The sequence below is a fragment of the Silurus meridionalis genome, chromosome 22 (assembly GCF_014805685.1).
Source record: "Silurus meridionalis isolate SWU-2019-XX chromosome 22, ASM1480568v1, whole genome shotgun sequence".
Taxonomy (NCBI): Eukaryota; Metazoa; Chordata; class Actinopteri; order Siluriformes; family Siluridae; genus Silurus; species Silurus meridionalis.
Genome location: NC_060905.1, coordinates 10,921,767 through 10,947,787, shown reverse-complemented (window position 1 = coordinate 10,947,787; position 26,021 = coordinate 10,921,767). Strand labels below are relative to the sequence as shown.

The 26,021-nt window shown below is 36.8% G+C and overlaps 2 protein-coding genes across 3 annotated transcripts; one reads left to right on the top strand and one right to left on the bottom strand.

Annotated features, from left to right (window-relative positions):
* The first annotated feature begins 87 nt into the window (after window positions 1-87).
* On the top strand, window positions 88-7,047 carry si:ch211-199g17.9 (uncharacterized protein LOC108180085 homolog). Of its 2 annotated transcripts, XM_046834580.1 has the most exons (11): window positions 88-719; window positions 1,665-1,756; window positions 2,678-2,725; window positions 3,045-3,104; window positions 3,251-3,325; window positions 3,422-3,469; window positions 5,257-5,311; window positions 5,862-5,951; window positions 6,127-6,190; window positions 6,350-6,416; window positions 6,513-7,047. In XM_046834580.1, exons 1-11 carry the CDS (start codon window positions 703-705, stop codon window positions 6,629-6,631), a joined length of 735 nt encoding a protein of 244 aa, XP_046690536.1. In that variant the 5' UTR covers window positions 88-702; the 3' UTR covers window positions 6,632-7,047. The 2 variants fall into 2 exon arrangements, with proteins under 2 accessions (XP_046690536.1, XP_046690537.1); XM_046834581.1 differs by lacking the exons at window positions 88-719; window positions 1,665-1,756 and adding an exon at window positions 2,168-2,477.
* On the bottom strand, window positions 6,847-18,609 carry fam83hb (family with sequence similarity 83 member Hb). Its single transcript, XM_046834577.1, has 6 exons — window positions 18,133-18,609; window positions 12,113-12,582; window positions 11,795-11,959; window positions 11,568-11,692; window positions 8,433-11,457; window positions 6,847-8,119 (listed from the first exon to the last, which is right to left on the bottom strand). The coding sequence occupies exons 2-6, from the start codon at window positions 12,560-12,562 to the stop codon at window positions 8,099-8,101; spliced, it is 3,786 nt and encodes a 1,261-aa protein (XP_046690533.1). The 5' UTR covers window positions 12,563-12,582; window positions 18,133-18,609; the 3' UTR covers window positions 6,847-8,098.
* Between the last annotated feature and the right edge of the window lie 7,412 nt (window positions 18,610-26,021).

Here is a 26,021-nt window from a genome sequence, read left to right as displayed (position 1 = left end):
GTCGATTTATATTTTATGTACAGTAGGTGTACAGAAGATTCATTCTTTATGGAGCTTATAAACTGCTCATTTCAGAAATTTGGTTGTTTAATGAGCTACAGGGTTAGAAGGATGCTTAACAGTAGATAGATAGATAGATAGATAGATAGATAGATAGATAGATAGATAGATAGATAGATAGATAGATAGATAGATAGATAGATAGATAGAAAGAATCATTGTTAAACAATTAAGAGTTTACATAGATCTCCTCAGGGATGCTCAGGGTCTGGCAAACCATACAGTTACACAGGTAGGAAGAGGAAATGTGTAGGGAAGTTCTAGTGTGTATATATACACATATATATATATATATATATATATATGTGTGTGTGTGTGTGTGTGTGTGTGTGTGTGTGTGTGTGTGTGTGTGTGTGTATAATTTTATTTTTTATACACACATTTTGTTTACGACAAAAGAAGCTCACGTGAAAAGAAACTTTAATTGAATTAGTCCTGTTCAGTTTTGTCCACAAGATGGCAGTGAGTACCTGAAATGTGGGAGCTTGTAAATCATACATTTTACAAAATCGTGATGCAGATTTTCTGTCAAACTCGTATGGTAGCAGTGGCCATTTTTTTAGCCTAGCTGTAATGTTTCACTGTTACCTCAACCATTTAACAATTAAAATTTGTATTTACATACACATGCAGTTCTAAGTAATGTTTTGTGATTGCATGTAAGTGTGACTTGTTTATATGTAAATATTACCTCATCGGATTTTCCGGGTCAATTGAGTAGCATCAGTCAGTCTGTCTTCAACTAAATAGAAAGCAGTATTACATCCTACTGTATTTAATGTGCATTTAGTGGAAAACCATATCTTTTTTTTTTTTTGTGGTAATACATGTTAGAATAATCTAAATGTTTGTCCTTAGTTTGCACATGTTCTCATGAAAGCAGTATTTTAAGGACAATAAAAATAATGTTAAACTTTACTGTTAAAGTAGTTATATTTTAGCAACAACATTCATGAAAGTAAACAAATCAGTATGCTTTTCACCAACAAGTAAAACACGAGCTAATACCCATGTAACACCCAAGAAAGATACGCCTATGTGGAATACTTTGATTAGTTCATGTTTCTATAAAAAATAAGCCAACAATAGTAGCTAGATTTGTAGGAGGCAGGTGTAGTTCCTTGTTAGGTTTTTGTGTAATGGTCAGAAAGTTATGGGCATTAAATCCAATGTAACTGTTTTTGCATAAGATTTCATGGTTATAAAAAGGTTGATGGAAATTTCAGAGATAAAAAAAAGTGATAAGTAAATAAGTAAAAAACAACTCAACATTTGAACACTTAATTGTTATTTTACTTAAACGCTATTTAGGATGTAAGCATAATTGAACATTGATATTTTATACTTCAAACTTGGATACATAACTTATGAGTCTAATAAAGCATACCAAAGCATCAGCTTGCTGTTGATGCCATGTTTTCCCATTTATACGTTGTAAACAAACAAACAAAAAAAAGATCTGGGTATGTATATCAGTTGCAGAACAGAAACACTTGCAGATTTTCACATTCTGTACAGATATTTGTGCAGCCACTTATGCAGGAACGATCAAATAGATCATGAATGTATGCCTGTAGCTTTGCTTATAGTATGTTGGTCACTAGATGGCGTTTACAGGATTTTCTGACGAATAGGAAACTCTCCACCTTTTTGGCGTATGCTCATCAGTTGACAGAAATGAAACCTGAAGCCACAGGTGAGTCATCACTGGAAACCATAGAATCACGCCTGCAATGCAATGAAGAGCATTTTGGCGTGTTACTGTTGGTGAAACACCATTTTACTAGATAAGGGTGGCAATATGCCATAAATATATCAAATGACTCCACCTGATGTTTAAACGTGCATATACTTTTAGATACTATAAGTGTATTAAACGGGGGCAAATCTTTTTACCATGTAATCAGAAGGAATTGTTGAGATTGAGATGCTGGAGAAAATATGGTAAAATCAAGTTTTTAGTGTTTGTGGTGATGAGGTTATAGTATATACTGGTATTGGGTATAGGCTATACTTTGCTGTCACTTGATATTATTTTTACTGCCAGTGGATGTAGTGTATACTGATACTGGGTATTATGTATGTTATCAGTGGGTGTAGTCTATAATTGGCTGTCGTTAGGTGTCGTACACTCGGCTGTCGATAGGTGTCGTATTTTCGGCTGCCTGTTTCTAAAACGTTGGTGAATTTGCATGGTACAGCCGATATGCAGAACTAAACGCAAATTCAGTTCAAATTGATTTACCGCGCGAGCGTGTTTGAGCTCTACGCCAACCGACATTCTTTTAAACTTTTGCTAGCTAGCTAACTAAATGTGTTTCTCTTCCAATAGTTAAGCAAAGAACGACTTGTAAATTTACTCGATAAATTGTTTTAGATATCTGTATTTGGTTCGAAGACAGAAATGAGTGTAATTGGTAAGTTTAGGCCAAAAAATAAAGAAATCGTGTTAATTTCGCCTCATATATTTTGTTTGTAAATATTAATTTCTTGTTGGAAAGGGAATATTGGCAAATATATTTCAATATACAGTATATATGTTATATACTGACTACACTACAACATTTGTAATTGACTTTATATATACAAACTACTATAATATAAAATCTATTTCCAGAGTCATCCTTTATTGTTGAAGATGTCTTCAGGTTTCCACAGGTTCCTGGTAGGTTTTATTTTGATCAGATTAATAAAAATCTATGTCCAAGGTTACAAAGTGCATTTGAAAGTGCTGGAAAATAATTTTTTACATTATAAAGAAAAAATATCCATGCATTAGTAATTGCAAAAGCATCACCGTGAATACCGTAGATGTGTGAAATAAAATTTGAGCTATCTGTATCAATCATTAAAATCCAGTAACCTGGGCCAAAATGTGCTGTACGGCTTATTTTTAGTATGAACTGTTTGCTCTGTTCGTGTGATATAGAAGATAATTCAATTTCTCAGGAAATTCATAATAATTCCTGGTTTTGTTCTAACAGCCAGGGGGAAAGAAGTGGAAATTGAAGCTTTGTTAAGTAAGCTCAGGAACTTAAAGCAAGGTCAGTTTATGTACGTTTTAAATAAAACTCTGACACTGATCATTTTGTGGCAGGAGATTAAGAGGTAAATGTATAAGCATTCCTTCTAGTATTTTGGATTAAAAGAAACAAATTTACATTCATGTATGTGTATGTTCCACTGGCAGTCAAGCTAGATCTTGAACAGCAAGTGAAGGAGGCCCTTTCACTGAGAGGGACTTTGAGCGATGAAGACAGTGCTTGTAAGTAACGTATTAATGTTCAGACAGTGGAATAAAAAAAGGTGATATGCTGTGTATTAACATTACAAATGCCCATTTTATTTTATTTTTTAACAGTCACTGCTGAAGTGTTAAAACTAAAGGGAATTTTGAATGAAAAACAAGGTACAGTGAACTGTTAATCATGTCCAATCAACTTTCAGCCATAAACAGTGTCCATTGACTATGCAATAGCTTATGTAAATGATATACAGTGGGGGGAAAAAAGTATTTAGTCAGCGACCAATTGTGCAAGTTCTCCCAATTAAAACGATGAGAGAAGCCTGTAATTTTCATTATATGTACACTTCAACTATGAGACACAAAATGAGGGGGAAAAAAATCCAGAAAATCACATTGTCTGATTTTTAAAGAATTTATTTGCAAATTATGGTGGAAAATAAGTATTTGGTCAATAACAAAAGTTCATCTTAATACTTTGTTATATACCCTTTGTTGGCAATGACAGAGATCAAACATTTTCTGTAAGTCTCCACAAGGTTTTAACACACTATTGCTGGTAGTTTGGCTCATTCCTCCATGCAGATCTCCTCTAGAGCAGTGATGTTTGTGGGCTGTCGCTGGGCAACACGGATTTTCAACTCCCTCCAAAGATTTTCTATGGGGTTGAGATTTGGAGACTGGCTAGGCCTCTCCAGGACCTTGAAATGCTTCTTACGAAGCCACTCCTTCGTTGCCCGGGCGGTGTGTTTGGGATCATTGTCATGCTGAAAGACCCAGCCACGTTTCATCTTCAATGCCCTTGCTGATGGAAGGAGGTTTTCACTTAAAATCTAACGATACATGGCCCCATTCATTCTTTCCTTTACACGGATCAGTCGTCCTGGTCCCTTGGCAGAAAAAGAGCCCCAAAGCATGATGTTTCCACCCCCATGCTTCACACTAGGTATGGTGTTCTTTGGATGCAACTCAGCATTCTTTCTCCTCCAAACACAAGTTGAGTTTTTACCTAAAAGTTCTATTTTGGTTTCATCTGACCATATGACATTCTCCCAATCCTTTTCTGGATCATCCAAATGCTCTCAAGCAAACTTCATACGGGCCCAGACATGTACTGGCTTAAGCAGGATTTGAGTCCCTGGCAGCGTAGTGTGATACTGATTGTAGCCTTTGTTACTTTGGTCCCAGCTCTGTGCAGGTCATTCACTAGGTCCCCCCGTGTGGTTCTGGGACTTTTGCTCACCGGTTTTGTGATCCTTTTGACCCCATGGGGTGAGATCTTGCGTGGAGCCCCAGATCGAGGGAGATTATCAGTGGTTTTGTATGTCTTCCATTTTCTAATAATTGCTCCCACAGTTGATTTCTTCATACCAAGCTGCTTACCTATTGCAGATTCAGTCTTCCCAGCCTGGTGCAGGGCTACAATTTAGTTTCTGGTGTCCTTTGACAGCTCTTTGGTCTTGGCCATGGTGGAGTTTGGAGTCTGACTGTTTGAGGTTGTGGACAGGTGTCTTTTATACTGATAACGAGTTCAAACAGCTGCCATTAATACAGGTAACAAGTGGAGTACAGAGGAGCCTCTTAAAGAAGTTACAGGTCTGTAAAAGCCAGAAATCTTGCCTTTTTGTAGGTGACCAAATACTTATTTTCCACCATAATTTGCAAATAAATTCTTTAAAAATCAGACAATGTGATTTTCGGTATTTTTTTTTCTCTCATTTTGTCTCTCAAAGTTGAAGTGTATCTATGATGAAAATTACAGGCCTCTCTCATCTTTTTAAGTGGGAGAACTTGCATAATTGGTGGCTGACTAAATACTTTTTTGCCCCACTGTATGATCAAATATAATGTTAGTGGTTAATTCTAGTACCTGCCTTACTTAAAACAGACATTTTTGGGAAAAGTAATTAATGACTATATAAATTATTGATTTCTCTAACATGTTTTCATAGAGACATGCAGAAAACTTCAGCTCAAATGTGAGGACTTAGAACAAGAGTCGAAGAAGTGAGTAAAGGGTTTTAAAATACAAATGAATTTCCATGCAGAGTGCATGCATTTGTTCTATTTTTTTTTAATGTAACGTTTCTTCTTCCTTGAAGCCAGGGGTGTTGACTAAACCTTCATGGCCAATAGTTTGTAGTTTAAAACACGCATTAAAACTGATTTAACAAACTGAGCATCGGCTTGTGGGCAACGACACCCTTTCTCCAATCATTTTCCCTCAGGTGTCCTTACTCATGCTCAATTCTAAACCATAATTCTTACAGCACAAACGGCATGTTGTGCAAGTCATTATCAATGTTGATTAAAAGTCACAATAATTGTATGTATCCTTTTGAAATGACTTGTTTACAGTATGGTCTTTGTTTGTAGATGCTTTTACTGTCCTTGAATCTTCAACAGCTTTTTTGTTCTCAGTGTACTACGCACACACACCACCTGTCTAACACAACATTTGCACATAGACCTTTGGAAGGGACTGTTATTAAATATCACTCATTATGACAGCTGTTGAGTGTTTTAGTGTGGTAATATCCCAGCCGTGTCCATGCAGGCAGTTTGAACTGAAACAACTGAAAGAGGAACTTGTGCAACAGTACAGCTGTCAGATTCAGGAAACCAAATTAAGGCACAGGAAAATACGGTATTGTTTCGCATTATGAATTTTTATCACATTTTGTTAGAAGAAATGACAAGTATAAAAGTTTTTATATTTGTATATAATATTACAAATATATTTATATTAGTAGATGTGTTAGTAGTTTTAAAGCTACTCTCTAGCTGAATAGAATATTTGAATGCAACCAATACTATTCTAGGATGAAGTTTGAAAATCAACTGCAGCAGCTGATTGGACAGCATAAGAACTTGTATTCTATGTTTGTAAGTGGCCTCTAAAAAAACAGATGCACAAAACATGTTAGTCTCAAGCCTAAGGTTATTTGCTTGTATGTTCCCAATACAATCTAGACACAATAAAAAAAATTGGCATACTTTATGCATTATTGTATAACTATTAATGCTTTATTCTATCTTAATCAGACTCCAGAGAGACTCCCTATCGAGGTGCAATCTGCTAAATACACCACAGAGCAGCTGCTGAAAGCTGGTATGTAAACATATGTAACCAACTATATGAATGATTTTAGCTTACTCTTTTAACAAGTTTAATATTTCATATGATGTATATGTCTATGTGATGTAGAGAAGCAGAAGTTGGATCAGGTGGCAAATTTGCAGGAAGAGCTGAGTAATGCCCCTCACACGAACATGCATGTGGATGTTGTGACACAGATGCATAGTGAATCGTTTTTACATATTTAACATACCTAAGAGAGTGTTAATAAGAAGAAAGCCACACCTTTTCTCATTAAAAGGCACATTATTTGCTCAGGGAAGCTGTCCCGAGAGAAATAACTTTACAGAAATGTCATGGTTATTGGTCACACTGGTATTTTGGTTGTTTTGGTTTCTATGTTGTTAATATTCCATTGTTGGTAAATAAACATTCAAATAAAAAGTAAAAAGTATAAAGCAAGCAGATTTTACATTTTTATTTGTTTACATAATACAAAATTTACAATATTTTCACCAAAATCTATGAGACAAAAAAAATTTTTAATCAACATAGTATCAATAGTAAAACATAATCATACCTCCAGCTATGTTTTAGAGCTTGTACCTGATGCTCTAGGAGTTCTTTGGTCTTTAACGGTACCAGTTTATCTGGTACTATAATTAAGACTTTCACTGACAAAATACAGCATAGGCCCAGTCCTGAGACTATAATATCTAACATGTATGAAAAAAATCCTTTGTATTGTCATGGTCATCCTCGAAATGTCAGCCTTGCCTCATATACTCAAATACAGTACATTTCCTTTCATTATGAGACAATAAAGTCAATAACTACAACTGAATATAAAATAATAAACAAAAATATTCTCAAAAATACCTTTTGTTTTATGTTTTTATTCATAGTTTTACAAATTTGATTAAAATTTGACTCCAAAAGTGAATTATTCTCAAATTAATTTTTGTTGTTATGATAAGAAAATGTCTGCCCTCATTTATTAATCTATTACCTGCTAGCATAATAGTTACCTTGACTGCATTAACAAACCTCCAAACGTTCTTTTTCTTACCATTTTTCTCTCCTTTCCGCAGTGTCTCATGTTGAGATTTTTGACTCATGTTCTATCATTTGCCACTCTTCTACACTTCCATTTTGCTTTATTTTCGCCTCAAGCTGAGTTTTTCTCGCCCTCATACAACACTGTTTGGATGTTTTAATACAAGTATTCCATTGGCACAGCTAAACCACAGGGGTGGTTGCAGCACGATGTGTCTTGGAGTAGAATGCAGGATTTTGTGAAGGTTTTTTTTTCTTCCTTGAATGCCATACTTTTGTCTAGGCATGTCAGTCCAGTTTACACACCTGAGAATGGTGTAATATTGAAAAGTCTTAAACACTGTACAAGACTGCACAAATCATAAAAATGTTAAAAAACTCAAACACTTTGTTTTGGCCAGGTTTTTTTTCATATCCAGCTGGTATATCATCTGATTTCTGTTTGCACTGATGCCTTTTAAAGGCAGTGTGAAGTGACTGCAGGCCCCAAGTTGGCACATTCTAAGGAACATTCCTCTCACTTTAGAGTCCTCAAATTTGAGGTTGTGTTTTTTCAATGCTCTTTTTCAGAGTTACTCTTTTTTTTTCAGTTGCTGGCACTTTTTTTTTTGAGGTCTCAGACCTTGTTGTAGACTGGATGCCCCCTTTGCCATGTTTTGTTATCCAAGGTTATTCCCCATCTGTTAAAAAGGTGGAAGAAAAGACAATTAAGTACTAATATCTCTCATAATAATTGAGATTTTATAATACCAGTAACAATATATTACATCATATAATATCTGATATAATATTTATTTGTTAAGCTCCAATAAAACATACTGTGGTAGACTAAAACATCTGGAAAAATATAGACATATTACTAAATTATTTCTACATTTCACATTTTTATAATGAACTACTTTATGAATCATACTTATTTATTATACAACTGCAGTGCTTTTTCTCTGTCTTTACACAACCGTCAGGTTACAATTCTGGACTTTATCAAAGTACCTCGAAGCGACTGTAGACCTTCTTTTCTTTGCGCATACTCTCTATTCTCTTCAGTAGGCTGTCCCGCTCCTGAGGGTTGACTTGTGCTCGGTTGAACCGGTTTTGATTCTGGTATCGCTGGAATGGCTCACGATCAAGGTTTGAAACGTGACCTCCTTTATCCTCGTCATCTTTTCCAGTCTCATCAGCTTGCTTGGCCAGCTCCTGTCTATTCTTCTGGCTGTTTGCAGAAATTTGCTCAAGGATTACCTTGGTATCATCCCTGAGGTTGCTACTGAATAGAACAGTTGAGGTAGAAGCCTGATAGCGAGATGGGCTTGGCTTATTAATTGATTTAGAATTGTCAGTTGTGGATGTTGACACTGAATCTGACTGTGTTTCTTTCTCTTTAGATGAAGTTTCCTCTGATACTTCAGGCACAATTTTCATTTTCTTTTCATCTGCAGTACTTAACCCCCCTGCATGCTTTTTATCTCCTTTGGGTGCAAGTAACCCTTTTATTCTTTGTGTTTGCTTCTTCAGAAAATCACGGGCCTTTGTTTCTTTGCCTTCAGACCCTATAACATTTAGGGACACAGTGGAGCCCTGTCGACTCAAGCTAGCACTTTCTTTGGAATCTGTTTGTGACATGCTTGATGAGCTGAGGCTTCGAGACTTTTTATATTCACTTTTTTCAGCATCTGTTGCATCGGTGAAAATATCATCACCGCACGAGGTACGACGCATGTGAGAACTTTTGAAAGGCTTTAGTGTAAACTTAGGTGAAGGAAATGGTTTTGGTAACTTTGGTTCCTTAATTGTTTCTTTCTTCACTGCATCTGTGAACTCCTCCATTATCACAGGGCTATCGATTTGTATTTTCTCTTCACATTTCTTTGACTTTGATGTGATCACAGATGGTACAGCAGAATCTTCTTGCACTGATGTTGTTGCTACTGGTGCTGTTGCTGATGTTGTGGCTGATGTTGTGGCTGATGTTGTGGCTGATGTTGTGGCTGATGTCGCTGATGTTGCGGCTGATGTTGCGGCTGATGTCGCTGATGTTGTGGCCGATGCTGATATTGCTGATGCTGCGGCTGATGCTGCGGCTGATGTTGATATTGCTGATATTGATATTGCTGATGCTGTGGAGGGCAATGCAGGGCTAACTGAAACAGATGGAATTGTGGCTGCCATTGTGCTATGTTGAGTATCAGATGCATCTGGCTTTTTTGAAAGTGGCTCTTGACTTTTATTTAAAGCTTCCTCTGCTTTTATGTTCTTTCTCTTTACAGACAGTTCTTTAAAGTACTGCAGACGACTCAATGGGTCATTCATGTCCAAAAAGGGGGTTTTCAGTTTTGGCAATGAAGACTCTGTTTGTTTTATAATGTCTTTTTCTTTAACAGGATTCTTAGATTCCTCTTTAATTTCTTTAGTGTTCTTAGCAGGGTCCTCTTGTGTAGATGTTACCTCTTCTTGTACCATCTCCGTACTTTCTTTATCATCTGTCTTTTTATGTTTATTCCATATAAAAGGCTCCCTAGAAAATGACCTCCTCTTTTCTAAAATCTCTGCTACAATTGAAGAGGTTTTAATTGCATTGTCCTCATCATCCTCTTGTAGCTTTTCTCCAGAAACTGCAGAACTGTGTTGCTCTACCTTAGAGGAGCTGAAGATAAGGGAGGAGCGTAACCGTGAGCTCCTTTGCAGCACTGGGTTGATTCGGCTCCGGAAAGACTCGTGTTTGGTGATGCTAATCTCCTTAGAATTTTTAGAATCCTTTAACTCCATCTCCTTTTCACTGTCTGTCTCTGCTGATGTGAGTGCTGTAGCTGTATTAGCTGATCTCTTTTGGGAATCTGTTCCTGCAGAAGCCTGATCAGTGATTACATCTTTTACTTGCTTCCTGTCTGGTAAAATAGGTTTACCATAGCGAGGACGTATATCAAGTTTTGGTTTACTTGGTATGGTAGGTGGTTCTACTGTGTTAAAGCGAAGGCCTGGAGCCTCAGGGTTGTACTGTCTAATTTCAGGCTGTTGTGGCTCATCAAAAGCATCTGGTCCCAAAGGTTGTTGCAAGCCCTCCTCCCCAGCATTTTCATAGGTATTAAGATAGGAGCTAATCCTCCAGCTCCGCAATCCCTGCTTAACACTTGGGTCTTCGGTCTGTCTTCCCTGTTCTCCAGCAGGGAACACTTGTTTATGGTCTGGAGGATGAATTTGGGTGGGTGAGCTTTGACAGGCATATGCATGACTAAGAGTTGGTCGTTTTTGGGTTGGTTGACCAAAATGAGCCACGCCCGGATGAAGCCTGTTTTCTGGATCATGGCCAAGATCATCTGAAGATAAGACATTTTGACTTTCTGGTTCCTCTAATTCAAGCTGATAAATAGGGTCAGAATATTGATCTAGCTGGTAAAGACCAGAGCTCCGGAGAGGGTCAAAGCGTCCAGTTTCTGATCCTGCACCTTCTTGATAGAATTGTTGGTCTCTCTGATAGTGTGCCTCCATTTCATCCAGATTGTTCATCACGCGATGTTTCATGTACTGTCGAGATGAAGAGTAGCTCTCACGTGTACCTTCAGCATAGCTATGCCTTTTATATGTGTTCATTTCTAGCTGACGTGAAGCAATTATTGGCCTGCCTTGCTCCATAAAGGATTGTTGCATTCTCATCTGATGTGAAGTGAACTTGCTAGCCTGCAAAGCAGCACCTGCTGGCTCAAGAGAGTGACGGAATGGTTCATCCCTTCTGAAGGACAGAGCAGTATCATGGCGTTCTCCTCTAAATGGGAATCCCAAAAGCTCAGTGTGTTGAAGAAATCCTCGAGGATTCCTCATAGACTGCGATCTTTTTATTCCAAACTGGTTGCTTAAGTAGCCACTAGTGCTGTCAGGTGGCATAGGTACCAAGGAATTTTCAACAACAAGGGGCTGGGATTGAGCGAAGAGAATACGAAATTCCTCATCAAAAGTGGCCACAAGTTCTCCCAAAAACAGATGAGCTATGCAGCGGTGTATCTTCTCAAACGACCACATAAAACTGAAGAAAACATTTCAGAAATTAGAAAAGTGATCATTATTAATTTGGGCTACTACTGTTAGACTATTTTAAATGCCTGTTTGTTGAAGTGTAGAGTGGCTTAAACCCACCTATAATTCCCACTGAGCACTGCTCTGCAGTCAACTAGAAGAAAGCGGTCCATCACCTGTCCTTTAAATGACTTTCCTGTGCGACAGAAATATGTAATGCCAGAAACAGTCCTCACCCGCATCATCTGTAACATATTCAATAGGAAGTCACTAAATAACACAAAAAAAAAAAACCCAAGAACATTCTATTTTTGTAGAAGTAGTCACTTATAACAGGAAGGCCTTACATGAAACATATCCAGGTTAATTTTGCAGCTTGTCACCATGGCAACAAAGTGAGAGGCATTTTGTTCATCCAGTAGAATATACACAGGCACATGCCGTTGAGCAGCATCAAGCAGATCAGCAAATATATCAACATCTGTGAACATATCCATTACCACTGCAATGACCTAGTGGGTAAAAAGAATTATAATTTGGATATTAGTTCAATCATAAATCCTTATCTGCTAGTTGCTCAGTTAATCAAGACCATGTGTTGGATTTTATGCTATTTGTCACTTTTTTATTTCAATTCATTTATTACTGTATTCTTAGGTACTAACCTGCTGTGCATTTTTAATGAGCCTTCTGGCCTGTTCCTTGATACTGGGCATTTCAGGGTCTGAGGGATTTACCAGTGTTGTAACTTCAGTGGGCCCTACAAAACTGTGTTGTTGCAATGGCCAACCAAGATCCAAACCTGGTGCATCCAAGTCAGAGTGCAGTGGCCAGTATGTGTCTGATGAACCATCCGGATCCATGTCGTGATATGTCAATTCTGGTACAGATGCAAAACTTTGTGGCAACTGCACAGTATTTTTAATGTGCTCAATCTCTGGCCTCGATAGAAAATCAACGACATTAGCATTTTGCAAAAAGCTACAGTATCCGTCAACATCATTTTCCACCAGAGCATCTATTGCCAGTCTGTACTCTTCCCGATAATGTGGTGGCAGATAGTTAGGATCCAGAGGGTTATCTCCCACTGACGAACACTGGGAGCGGTGGGCCATGATGTAGCAGGGGGCACAATCTGAGTAAAGAAAACAAATTACACACAAAATAATATTGAATGTTTTGTTTACTGTCTTTAGTTTCATACTGAAAAACTTACCTATAAACATATAGGCTTTTATTTAGGAAAGGACTGGGTCTGAATAGAAATTCCTATTGGTGGTGCCATTTGCCAGTTATAGTTCCAATATGTTATTTGTGGCTTGCCTGCGAGTGCGTGCATTTATTTGTACTCTTTGTCACCATGGAAACATAGTCTGAGGGTTTTTGAATGAGTCATTGTGGGTAAAGGAAGGAGGGTGGCAAAAAGAAGGAAAAGTTTTTGACACAAAGGCAGTTTTCTGTAGAAATTCTGTGTTATTTAGAGTAGATCATCATCAACAGATTGTCTGTTTTTGAATACACAACTATCAAGTTTAACAGATTTAGTGTTAAAAGATTTTCACATACCAGTAAAGAAGAATGTCTCAACATTCTTTTCCTATACCCGTCATATTTTAGCTTCATTTACATGTACATTAATACTTGTTAATTTAAAATTTGCATTCATGCCTTTTTAATTTAAGCAGACACGTTTTGTTTCAGTGTGTTAAAGATGTTTAAACCTAATGATCTCAATAGCAAATTTTCTACATAAAAATGTCTCAGCAAGCATGTGCAAGTCTGGGCATGAGGCATTGATATTTCCTAATGTTTCACCACTGAGGTTTAGGCATGCAGCAGTGTTTACCATAAGCGAAAAGAGAAGGGTTTTGTAACTGATTTTGTTGTTATCTTTCAAGATCTTACTTAAATTCATCTTCATGCTGATTATCACCACTTCTGTTGATAAGCTGAACTCTGTTTCCTAAATCTCTTCCATCTTGATCATTTTAATAAAATCATACCAAACTAACAATATAGCGACTACAATACAATGAATACAGATTAATACAAAGCAAACAGGTCTCAGTGTACAATGCATTGGCTCCTGAGCTTCACCATAGCTTCTGAAACCTGTTTGCTTGACCCGATGCTGTGAAACGCACCCTTCAAATGAATAGAGTTTCAATTAAATATACAAACAAAAACTAATGCTTCTTTCGAGGCATGAAACAACGTTTCCAGATAAAGCTGCAACATCTAATTACACTGTTCAAAAGATGTCACTCCTGAATAAAGCCACTTGTTTGTATACTGTAGCTGTTTTGCTCTCTGCTCTGCCTAATGATTCCTTGCACGGGTTTGTAGTCTATTCATAAAGACTGCTTTTTGTTGTACTTTTATCACTGTCAGTTCACTAAGATTGTTTTTCTATTCTGACTTCTATTCTGCTTTGGATAAAAGTGTCACTCAAATGAAATGTATATGTCAATACTGATAAAAACAAAAAAAGGGCTTTAACGCAATACTTACACACAGCAGTATCCTAACTAAATATAATAAGCCTCTTACAGCACTGAATTTTTTTAAAATGTTGTAATAGTTTTATTTTATATATATTATATCATTTTAATTGTGAAGCGGTTTATTGAACTTAATATTTAAGACTTTAAGTCATGTAAAATAACAATAATAATAATAAGTCTCACATAACTCGAAAATGAATGTCCTGACCCATCACATTGCGCAGTGCAGGGTGTTGGGAAACACTGAGTGAAAGGTTACTGCTTAGGCCCTGAGGGTTTATTAAATGTAATACCCAAGGATCATATTATTACTTACAATATTATTTCTTACATCCAATACTCATAAAACCTACGATCACCTCAAGCTTCTAGTCTAATTATCGATCAAGAGATGAAGATGATGGAATCCCTATATAACAATAGTCAATTCCATGTATAGTAAGAAACTTGCATGGTGATATATTTTTTATAAGATCATTAAATTGATTACATTCTTTACAAACTTTATCAATACTAATTTGCTAAATAAACTTAGCTTCTGATTTAAAGACATATTTTCATGCTGTCATTTAAGTCTCTGTAAAATGGCTTCTTATCTGTGAATTGAATCCATAAATGTGTTTTAGGGGTTTTTCCTATTGAAAAAGGAGGTCAGAGAGATTTGCCGACGTGCTAGACTGAATTAAACAACAGCCATTATTGTCCAAAATATAGGACATCACAAATCTGATCATAGCTTAGCGAGATAGTTAAACACAGAGGACAGGAAAGGACCTTTTTTTTTTACTGATGGTAATCAAGGAGTTTTCCTTCGGTCTGCAAAAGCAACGTATTCCACATCTGAAGTTGGGAAAACACCTCTGAGTAGTTCCTGTAGCAAAACTGCCACCTCGTATAAACTTCACAATTCTCAAACTGAATCAACTGTGGTTTATTTTTCTCAACACAGCGATTGGAAGTGAATAGTGTGTTGGAAGACAGACTAATTGACACTGAAGAACCATCTTTATTGCTAACAAGATGCTACAGCAAGAGAAAAGCCTGCCTCTGGGCATAGAAAGTCTCTACAGAGTATTTACAAATCATAGAGTTTTGCCTAAATATGAATAATCAAAAATTTCTGTCCTGCAATTAAAATAAGAACATTTCCTATTTCTAAAATATCTAGAATCATTCTGGTGTCCATAACGCTAATGGAAAGCACAAAAACATGGAAACACCTTTTTTGATTTCAGCAACTTTAAGTAACATTGTTTGTTCCTTGTATGAACAAGTCCATCTCTGTTAGACTGTTCTGTTTTCCTGGTACACATTCTTTACTGACATTGCTTTATGGGGATCCCTACACTGATATAAAATTTATTTTTTGGTAATTAAGTCATTTAAGTTCATACGTGCATTTATTTTTTTAAGTATTACTTTTACCATTAACAAAAAATATTTTGACTTGGCATTCGAGGTATGTTTACCTGTTAAAGAATTCATTTCAGAGAAATGTATTACACTTAAGGTTTTGCAGCTGCTTTCACTTTTTTTTATCTGGTTTTTCCATGTGTTAATATGACAGTCATGCATTACAGATATCTGCAGATCTGCAATACAGATATATAAAATGAATCGGATTGTAAAATTAGTCCATTTTATTTGCATTTCCTTTTATACATCCAAAGTTTCTGAATAATAATAATAACAATAATAATTTCCACTACACACTTTTAATAAAAAGACTTTGTTCAGGGATACATAAACAAATTGGACAAAAACAAGTTACAGTAACATAGTATACAGTAACATTGTGTAAGTTACTGGGGATGGGTTTAGAATGAACCACAATCAGTCTTGCGTTCAAAAGTTTCAATCAGCTGTCATCAATGCAATTAATTTCATTTAACCCAAGTGATGATCAGCTATGGATCAGCTAAAAGGTAGTGATCAGAAGAGGGTGATTTCCAAAGCATTATTAAAAGTATCATGACACTGTTTAGGCCACTAAAGGCTATTATCAACAGAAAGAGAAAATGGAGCGCCACTGATATAACCAGGACATCCCACCAAATGTATAAAAGGAAAAGATAAATTACTATTACAATAAATATTAACAGCTTACTTTGGAGGCTTCCAAGAGACCTCTGGCAAAAATGTGGGAGCTACAGAAATATCTGACGAGTACGGATTACTTTCTGCATCTTGCTTTATTCTTCATGTCTGAACTGTGGGGTAAGGTGGCTAGACAGAAGCTCTTTCTTACAAAAAAAACACCCAAGCTCAACTAAAATACTACAAATCATGTGGCCAAATATGCTCTGACCGGGTAAAAACAATGCCATTACCACCAGGCTTTAGCAGTGCTTTTTTCAGCCAGAACTGGGATTATCAACTTTATTTAACAACCTGTCTGCTAGTAAACTGAATATGAAAAAGAATTTCAGCTTTTTTATCATGACAATGACCCAAAGCACATATTCACAACAACAAAGTAATGGCTTAACCAGAAGAATGGCCTCGCCAGAGACCTTTGAAAAATCTGACCTGAAGGCTGCTGTGCACAGATGCCTTAACCGAAAAGACTGAGCAGTGTAATCAAATCAAACAATACTTCAGTCTTTGGGTTGTTTAAATTTATGTAACTAGGATTTTATAAGATATTATATGTTTATTTTTCCTTTTCGCCTAACAGAGTGTTTCTTATTGTTTTTTACATTTTTGATGTTTCGATTTTACATTGAAGGGGGAAAACACTCCAGCATGATTTATCTGGGATCCTTCTTTTTATTTTCTTTTTTTTTTTACATTTTATTTACAATAGCACACTTCTTATATCCGTTGTATAAAATTTATATATTGTAATAATGTGCCTAACATTTTTTCAAGGTTCATTATTATTGCTACTCTTTGAATCATTTCCCTTTTGAACGCTAAATAAAAATGTATGTTAATTAATTGTTTATACTTTGCAGCTCAAAATAAGGTGTTAAAACACCGGTCAAGTTCTAACCTCAAGAGTCCACTCAGTGTCTCACCAGTGTGAAAAAAACTAATGTAATACTATAAAAACAAAAAACCCTTGAATTTACAATTACAAAATTGTGTGCTGAATAACATTACATGGTGTAAAACTAATGATCTTCACACACATTTTTTCAGGTTTTTTGGGGGGTTTTTTGTTATTCTTTATTTAAAGTATTACTTCAAGATAAGGTAAAGCAGTCTTCCAGGTCCAACTCTTTTTTATGTTTTCCAGTTTAACACACACTGACATCTCAGAGACTTGATATCCTCACATTGCCTTGGGTGAAGTCAGGCCAAGGCCTGTTATTTCTAAATACCTTCCTTGTTTTATTTAACTTTTCTTCAACCATCAGAAATTACAGTTGCAGAAGGTGCAGTTCTGTGTCACTTTTGTAAGATTTACTTTTCAGATTTTTACATAACAATGTCCGACTATATCAGGCTTTAATTAATAACTCTCAGAAATAAGCAAAAAATAATACAAGAGCTCACAGTCGCACAAAATACAGTCACCACACAATGTTAAACTATAGTTATACCTGAACCCTAACTCTCAGTATATATTTATGAATCTAATTGCTTTTTTCTGTGTTAGTTATGACGCATTAGAACTGCATGAACAGACTATTAGGACTAAGTGTCAACCAAAGTCCTAACAGATAAGACAAGACTAGGCATGAAATTCTGTAATGCAACATGTAAGTGAAGTCTTAGATAAGATGATTCCTAGACTGAAATATCTGAACAAACTGGGTGTGGGATGTGAAATGTGCATCCATTTTTGTTCCTATAAGAGAAGTTGAAGCATTTTAACCATTGCATCAAATGATATTACGTGGCTTGATTTTTAAATGAAATGAAGAAATAAATTCAATCTATGAATGAAATATAATGATGATCCATACCTTTAGCTATGCAGTAAAACCTGGGCAAAATTGTTTTCCGTATTGTTGGTCTTGTTTATGTGTGCTCGCTGTTTTAATATGCTTTCTAATAAATGTATAAAGAGCACAACCCGACATCATCTTGACTACTAATTAGTGTAATGGCTGCTGCTGCCAAAACCAGTACACAGAATAGTGTCATTCCAACCGGAAAAGTTGTTTCCAATATTCTTTATGAACAAACTTGGAAGGTGATCGAGCGCTGGAGGTCTTTACTTTGTATCTTACCTTTGGGTCTTTATCAGGGCGCTTCTATGGAGTCGCCGCTAAGATAACTTGATGTTCCGGCCGGGAAGACTCGTTTTCCCCAGTCCACCGAGTGTGGTATGGCGCCGCGTCACATTCCTGGTCTCCACCCTTCCCTGTTCAGATCTAAGGCCAAAACCAGCCCCGGCAAAACCTGTTCGAGCTCCGTTCAGCTCGCTGTGTACAGCCAACAGCGCTCACTCACTGAAAAAGGAACTACTGCCTCCTTCTTCCAGGTTTTTTTTTTTCCACCATTTAACTCCTCCCAACTTTCCCAGAGCCTCAACGTTCAACCTGGCGTTCAACAGACAAATCCATAATGAATCCCCAAACCGAAAAAAACTCAAACAACATGCAAAGCTTCTTTTGTTTTTCCACCCACTGGGCCAGGTTCGAGATTATCTTCAAAGTAAGCAAATAGTTTGTGTTTCAGAAGAAGCACTCCATATCCCAGACTGCACTGCTTTCTAACTTCCTTTGTGATACTGTAAAAAAAAAAAAAAAAAAAAACACCCTTATGAAAATGTCTATTATTCATTTTAGTGCTAATCATTACAATGCATTTAATATATTGGATATATAAGTTAGATCAGAGTAATAAATGTGACACAACCGCTTTATAAATATATCCAATTCCTTAATTTACGCCTCTACACCCTATTAGAACGTGTGCTATACTTTTATTGCTCTATAAATACACACCCTGTGCCACATTTGCTTCTGTGTATGCTAATGTGTTGATACAATACAATACAATAAGTCATGCTGGTTGCTCTTATGTATGTGGGTGGAGTATTACAGGACACTCGGTCACACCCTGACCCAGAAAAGCCATTCGTTTTTACACAGATTCTCTACACATATATATTATTCGGTATCAGCACTCGTACTCCCTGGATACACTCGGATTACTTTTTGAAGCTTATTTCGTCACGTCCGTAATGTATTCCAAATACTAATGCGCGCTGCGCTGCTGTCAGCACACTTAGTAACATCTAGCAGGTAAAGGGGGGGGTGAGGAAGGGTGCGGCCTTTGAAGGAATGTGCCAGTGCAAGTAAAGGAGTTACACACACACACACCACACCCAGCGCTCACTCATTCTCTGCTTACTCACAGACTAACTTTATTTTATGTACACAAAACTGTCAGATGAAACATTCACATTCTGAAATGTCCCAAAATCATTATACTGTATCTGTATGTATATGTATGAAGCTGTGGTGTTCACACACATGCAAACATAGACATGATTACACGTTTATGAGTTGTTTTTTAATATTTTGTGATTGTGAAATTGACTGTGCTGAAAACATGAGCCTAGACTTGACAGCCAGGAAATAAAAATTCCAGCCTGAGGACAGAACCTTTGATAGAACAAATGAGATTGAATGTGCTGTTTGTTTGGTGCCTGTGTGTGTGTGTGTGTGTGTGTGTGTGTGTGTGTGTGTGTGTGTTCACGCCAGTGCAGTTAAAAGAAATTGGAAGTTAACTTCTTCTTTTAAGCAGATTTGTATACAGATTTAAAAGTAACAGTGAATGTCTTAAAGCGTATATGGGCTTTGTGCTTTTAAACCTGACTCGTAATGAAAATTATATATAAATACAGGGTATTAATAAGTTCCAGAGGTGTAAAACAAAGCCTTAGGAGATTGTAGCTTTAATCTGTTTCCTTTTTTGTTTTTTTGGAGTGATCGATTTAAGTCTTGAACTCTGGTAGGGCTGAAAATGTGCCCTCCCTGTTTTTTGTCATAGACTTGATGCAGTGTTTCTATGCACACACCTCTTCCTGCGGTAATAGTACACCTGTGTCTCATGTGACATGCAGGTCACTCTCTCTTAGACAGTCTGGCACTTTTTATCTGAATGCAAAGCTTAGAAGGGCCCTAGTTGTCTTAGTTATCTTAGTTCCTTTGGATGCTTGTGTCACTGCTGTGTGTTTTTTTGTTAAGGTTATGATTTAAGAGGCTGGTAAATACATACCTTTAAGAAATATATATAAATATATTGTCCATATACACAGATGTCTTGTGCTTGTTTGTGTACTGGGAGCATTTGCCAAAATCAGGTGCCTTCAGACTGGAAACACAACACAAAACTCGAAAACACATACTGTAGGCACTAAAAAAAAAAAGAAACTGCAGTTGTGCCAGGGCACTCGTTATGTTACACAGTTCATTATTATGCAGATAATAATAACTGATTATATTAACTCAAACCATGGAAAGATGAAATAGAAAACAATCAAAAATCATGTAGAACAGGATGCATTATGATGGCCAGAAATGATTTTACAGCAAAAAAAAAACTTTGTTCAATTGTTCTGCCTGGCTCAGGTTTTGTAACAAGCTCTAATTACTCAGTAAATAATGAATAATTAAGTAATTACCATGCTCATGGTAAATGAAAAGCGAGGGGTTGCGATGTTAATGCAATAGGCCTGTTTTAATACCCTAATCCAAATTCTTCCTATGCATATTAAACTCTGTAGATGCTGTTGTATGGGGTTTATTTAATGCTCAATTACAAGCTTCAAGGTTTTTTTATATATATGTAAAACAGTATGTTGTCAAGTCTGCAAGCAAAGATGGCAAAAATAGATTAGTTGGTGCTGCAAACAAATCAATAACATAAACTTATCTGGCCCAAAACCTGTCCTTTAAACTTAAGGGTGCATTTGGTAAGATTAGGCTTTTTCCCCAAATTAGTCATTAATAATTGTGGGTTCAAATGGGTTTACATATACAATATTATTATTAAAATAATAATGATTTAACTGCTAACCAGTTAAACCTGCCTTGTCCCTCATTTCACTCTTTTCACTGTCTCATTACATTGGCAGGAGTGCCTTAATCCCTGTTTTTCCTGTTGTTTAGCAGTCTAAACACAATAACACACTACAACAGGTGTCCAGTGCAGAAATGCCTCTAAAGGTGATGTTAAGAATTGTACATTGTTTTAGATCTGTTCATTATGAGGGGACAGGTACAACAGGTCCTCTAAGGCACATCAGAGAAGAATGCAGTAATTATTCAATGGAATTAAAGTGTTAACTGCTCTGACTTTGTATGTATTATAACAAATTCAAGTAATATGTCAAAACTACACACCAACAGAGTGACACAGTGAATAAAAACAGATTGCAATGAATACTTTATTCAGAATACAACATAGATTACATATCAAATGTTAAAACTGAGAAAATGTATAATTTTAAGGGATTAAGTTGATTTTAAATTTCATGGCATCAACACATTTTAAAAAAGTTGGGACAAAGCCATGTTTACCACTGTGTGGCATCCACTCTTCTTTTTATAACAGTCTCCAAACATCTGGGGACTGAGGAGACAAGTTGCTCAAGTTTAGGGATAGGAATGTCGTCCCATTCTTGTCTAATACAGGCTTCTATTTGCTCAACTGTCTTAGGTCTTCTTTGTCGCATCTTCCTCTTTATGATGTGCCAAATGTTTTTTTATGGGTGAAAGATCTGGACTGCAGGCTGGCCATTTCAGTACCCGGATCCTTCTTCTATGCAGCCATGATGTTGTAATTGATGCAGTATGTGGTCTGGCATTGTCATGTTAGAAACATCCAACTGAAAGAGACGACGTCTGGATGGGAGCATATGTTGTATAGAACTTGGATATACCTTTCAGCATTGATAGTGATTTTCCAGATGTGTAAGCTGCCCATGCCACACGCACTCATGCAACCCCATACCATAAGAGATGCAGGCTTCTGAACTGAGCGCTGATAACAATTTGGTTTGTCCTTATCCTCTTTAGTCCGGATGACATGGCGTCCCAGTTTTCCAAAAAGTCAAGTCAAGTCAAGTTTATTTGTATAGCGCTTTTCACAACAGACATTGTCTCAAAGCAGCTTTACAGAAATCAACAGTCAAGGTGAATGATGTGCATTTATCCCTGATGAGCAAAGGATGAGCAAACTCCCTTAGATGATATGAGGAAGAAACCTTGAGAGGAACCAGACTCAAAAGGGGAACCCATCCTCATTTGGGTGACATCAAGAGTTTGATCATAAATCTTTCAACAATACAGAACACTGGAGAATGAGAACTAACATGAGTGCTGGAGTATAAGATTATAAGTAAATGTCCTTTCTACAGTCTTTGGTATAAAAGTAGGAGCTACTGAGCTCAACATTTGTGATCATCACAGATCCAGCATCAGCTTCTCCATGCCAGAGCCTTTAAAGACTCCAGGAGGTCCAATGTCAAACTCCACACATGCAGTGGTATCCAATTGGCACTGGTACATCTCTAGATGGTTCAGGATGTTTGTGAGTTTGGCATCTACTTCTTAAAAACTACTTCAAAAAGAACTTAAAATTTTGATTCGTCTGACCACAGAGCAGTTTTCCACTTTGCCACAGTCCATTTAAGAGAAAACGCCTGCGCTTCTGGATCATGTTTAGATATGGCTTCTTTTTTGACCTATAGAGTTTTAGCAGGCAACAGCGAATGGCACGGTGGATTGTGTTCATCGACAAAGTTTTCTGGAAGTATTCCTGAGCCCATGTTGTGATTTCCATTACAGTAGCTTTCCTGTATGTGATGCAGTGCCGTCTAAGGGCCCGAAGATTACGGGCATCCAGTATGGTTTTTCGGCCTTGACCCTTACGCACAGATTGCAGATTGCACGCAGAGATGGTTCCAGATACTTTGAATCTTCAGATGATATTATGCACTGTAGATGATAATGATGATGATGATGATAACCTCAAACTCTTTGCATTTTTTCTATGAGAAACTTCTTTCTGATATTGCTCCACTATTTTTCGCCGCAGCATTGGGGATGGGGATCCTTTGCCCATCTTGACTTTTGAGAGACACTGCCACTCTGAGAGGCTCTTTTTATACCCAATCATGTTGCCAATTGACCTAATAAGTTGCAAATTGGTCCTCCAGCTGTTCCTTATATGTACATTTAACTTTTCCGGCCTCTTATTGCTACCTGTCCCAACTTTTTTGGAATGTATAGCTCTTATGAAATCCAAAATGAGCCAATATTTGGCATGACATTTCAAAATGTCTCACTTTCAACATTTGATATTTTATCTTTAGTCTATTGTGAATAAAATATAGGTTTATAAGATTTGTAAATGATATCAATGATAGTGTTCACACTATGATCAAAGTTTCAGGTTTACATGCCAATGATGACAGAAGTTTGAGTGCTAAAGACAATAAGTGCTTGTGCTTTCAGAGAGAACTGCTATTATTCTCGTACCTTACTGTGTGAGCTCACGTACGCGGATGTGGTGCATATAGCTTTAGGAAGTTACTGCTTTCCTCTCAGTGTTATATTCAAGCAGCAGCTGGAAAAGATGCATTGTGAAAGGATTCATGTGTCTCAGAGGAATTACATGACAGACTTGACCTTCCTTACTTGTTGTGTGACAGGGTACTGGCTGGAGGGAATTGGCAGATAACCAAAGTGAGAGAAGAATGTAGTAAACATATGGGATATTCTATGGAGCTTTATTTTGTTGTGTGACAGTTATTTATACCAAATGAGCTAAGCTTGGATTTGGGATGTAAAAGTCCCCAGCTTTAATAAACATTATTAATGTTGCAAAACTACACTACAACACTTTCTATTAGTCATATTATACTCTATTTAATTGAATTATGTTACTACAATTGTCACTATAAAAAGTGACAGGACTAAGTTTTCAATAATTTTTCTTTGTAGGTTTTCTTATTAAAGTCATCTTCTGACAGACATTTTTATTCTGACCAAAAAAACAAGATTAGCATGTTTTTATTTAAATAAATTGCTTAATCCTGCTCATGGTCACAATGGATGTGAATTCTGAATGGGATGCCACTCTGAACTCTGGGCTCCATGTTCATTCATACTTTCTTACACATTCATGGAATTTAGAATAGACAATTCAAAACATACCTGTAGGTGGGATGGAAGACGAGCACCCTGCCAAAAACCCTTGAGTACATAAGGAGAGCACAATAAAATGCACAAACACATTAATCTGAGCCTGTTCCCCTTGAACCAGGGACCCTAAAAATACTAGCAGACAATACTAATAAATGCATACGTTCACAGCAATCAGTTGGAAAGGAAACTTTACAATTTCAAAATTAAAAAAAATGTCTCTAAGAAAAATCCCTGGGGAACATATTGTACATTATTGAAAAGGATAAACACCACACAGTGGCGCTATTTCCCTCATATTCAGAATCAGGTTTATTGGCAAAGTGGGTTGACACACAAGGAATTTGGTTGCAGCTGTTAGTGACTCTGAAACGTACAGACATACATAACAGCACTATACATTTAGCTCAGTCTATTTGAGCGTATTGCTAAAATGTTGAGATATTGATAGAAACATAGCTCAAATTTACTTTCTAATGGTGCCAAAAGCACTGCTTCCATGTGTACCTCCAAGTTAACACCTGTTAGATTTTTTTTATATGAAATGTGTTGTACTTAGTCCATACCTATGGATCATACGGATTACATAATCAGAGAACATTCGTTTTGTAGATTATTTAAAGAATAGACATTTCAAGCTTTCTTTTGGTGTATTTATTATGTCAATGAGGCAAGTATTTTTTTGAGATTTAGGTTGTTTTAATAATGTGTCTGTAAAGAGAGATGACAGAAACAGAGACAACAGACACACACACACACACACACACACACACACACACACAAAGACAGTATACACACACTTATATATACATCCTTCTTTAATGTCTGTCATTTTATTGTTTATAATGACTTCTTTATATAATCAATATAATATATTTTTGTATAATTATTGTTTATCTTAAAAATGGTTTGAGCATGTCTAGGGTTATGTTGGTGAAATGTCTTTATACATAATAATAATAATAATAATAATAATAATAATAATAATAATAATAATCTTCTTCTTCTTCTTCTTTCGGCTTCTCCCATTAAGGGTCGCCACAGCGGATCACCCTTCTCCATACCCCCTGTCCTCTACATCTGCCTCTTTCAACCCAACTACCTGCATGTCTTCCCTCACCACATCCATAAACCTCCTCCTTGGCTTTCCTCTTTTTCTCCTTCCTGGTGGCTCCATCCTCAGCATTCTCCTACCAATATACCCCATGTCCCTCCACCTCTCCAGGCTTTTCTCAACCTGCTCCCTACTCTCACCACAAATAACAATATCATCAGCAAACATCATAGTCCATGGAGACTCCTGTCTGACCTTATCCGCCCACCTGTCCATCACCACTGCAAACAGAAAAGGGTCTAGAGCCAATCCTTGATGCAGTCCGACCTAGATCTTGAACCAGTGTGTCGGTTCTACACTCTTTACTGCTGTCACACTGCCCTCATACATGTCCTGCATCACCCTCACATACTTCTCTGACACACCTGACTTTCTCATACAGTACCACAACTCCTCTCTAGGCACCCTGTCGTACACTTTCTCTAAATCCACAAACACACAATGCAACTCCTTCTGACCTTCTCTATACTTTTTCAACATTCTCAAAGCAAATAATGTGTCTGAGCTGCTCTTCCTCGGCATAAAACCATACTGTTGCTCACAGATGGTCACCTCTTCTCTAAGCCTGGCCTCCACTACTCTTTCCCATAACTTCATGGTGTGTCTGATCAACTTAATTCCCGTGTAGTTACTGCAGGTCTGCACAGCTCCCTAATTCCTAAAAATCGGTACCAGCACACTCCTTCTCCATTCCTCAGGCATCTTCTCACCTTCCAAAATCCTGCTAAACAATCTTGTTAAAAACTTCACTGCCATCTCTTCTGAATAATAATAATAATAATAATAATAATAATAATAATAATAATAATAATAATGATGATGATGATGATGATGATGATGATGA

Bases quoted from the DNA above. Each gene is read 5' to 3' on its own strand.
- si:ch211-199g17.9 (XM_046834580.1), top strand. The intron at 1,757-2,677 runs GTGAGTCATCAC...ATCTATTTCCAG, and splicing joins AATGAAACCTGAAGCCACAG to AGTCATCCTTTATTGTTGAA. The intron at 3,326-3,421 runs GTAAGTAACGTA...ATTTTTTAACAG, and splicing joins GAGCGATGAAGACAGTGCTT to TCACTGCTGAAGTGTTAAAA.
- fam83hb (XM_046834577.1), bottom strand. From the start codon at position 12,562: ATGGCCCACCGCTCCCAGTGTTCGTCAGTGGGAGATAACCCTCTGGAT. The intron at 11,960-12,112 runs GTTAGTACCTAA...TTTACCCACTAG, and splicing joins TCATTAAAAATGCACAGCAG to GTCATTGCAGTGGTAATGGA. The intron at 11,458-11,567 runs GTGGGTTTAAGC...TGTTTTCTTCAG, and splicing joins GTGCTCAGTGGGAATTATAG to TTTTATGTGGTCGTTTGAGA.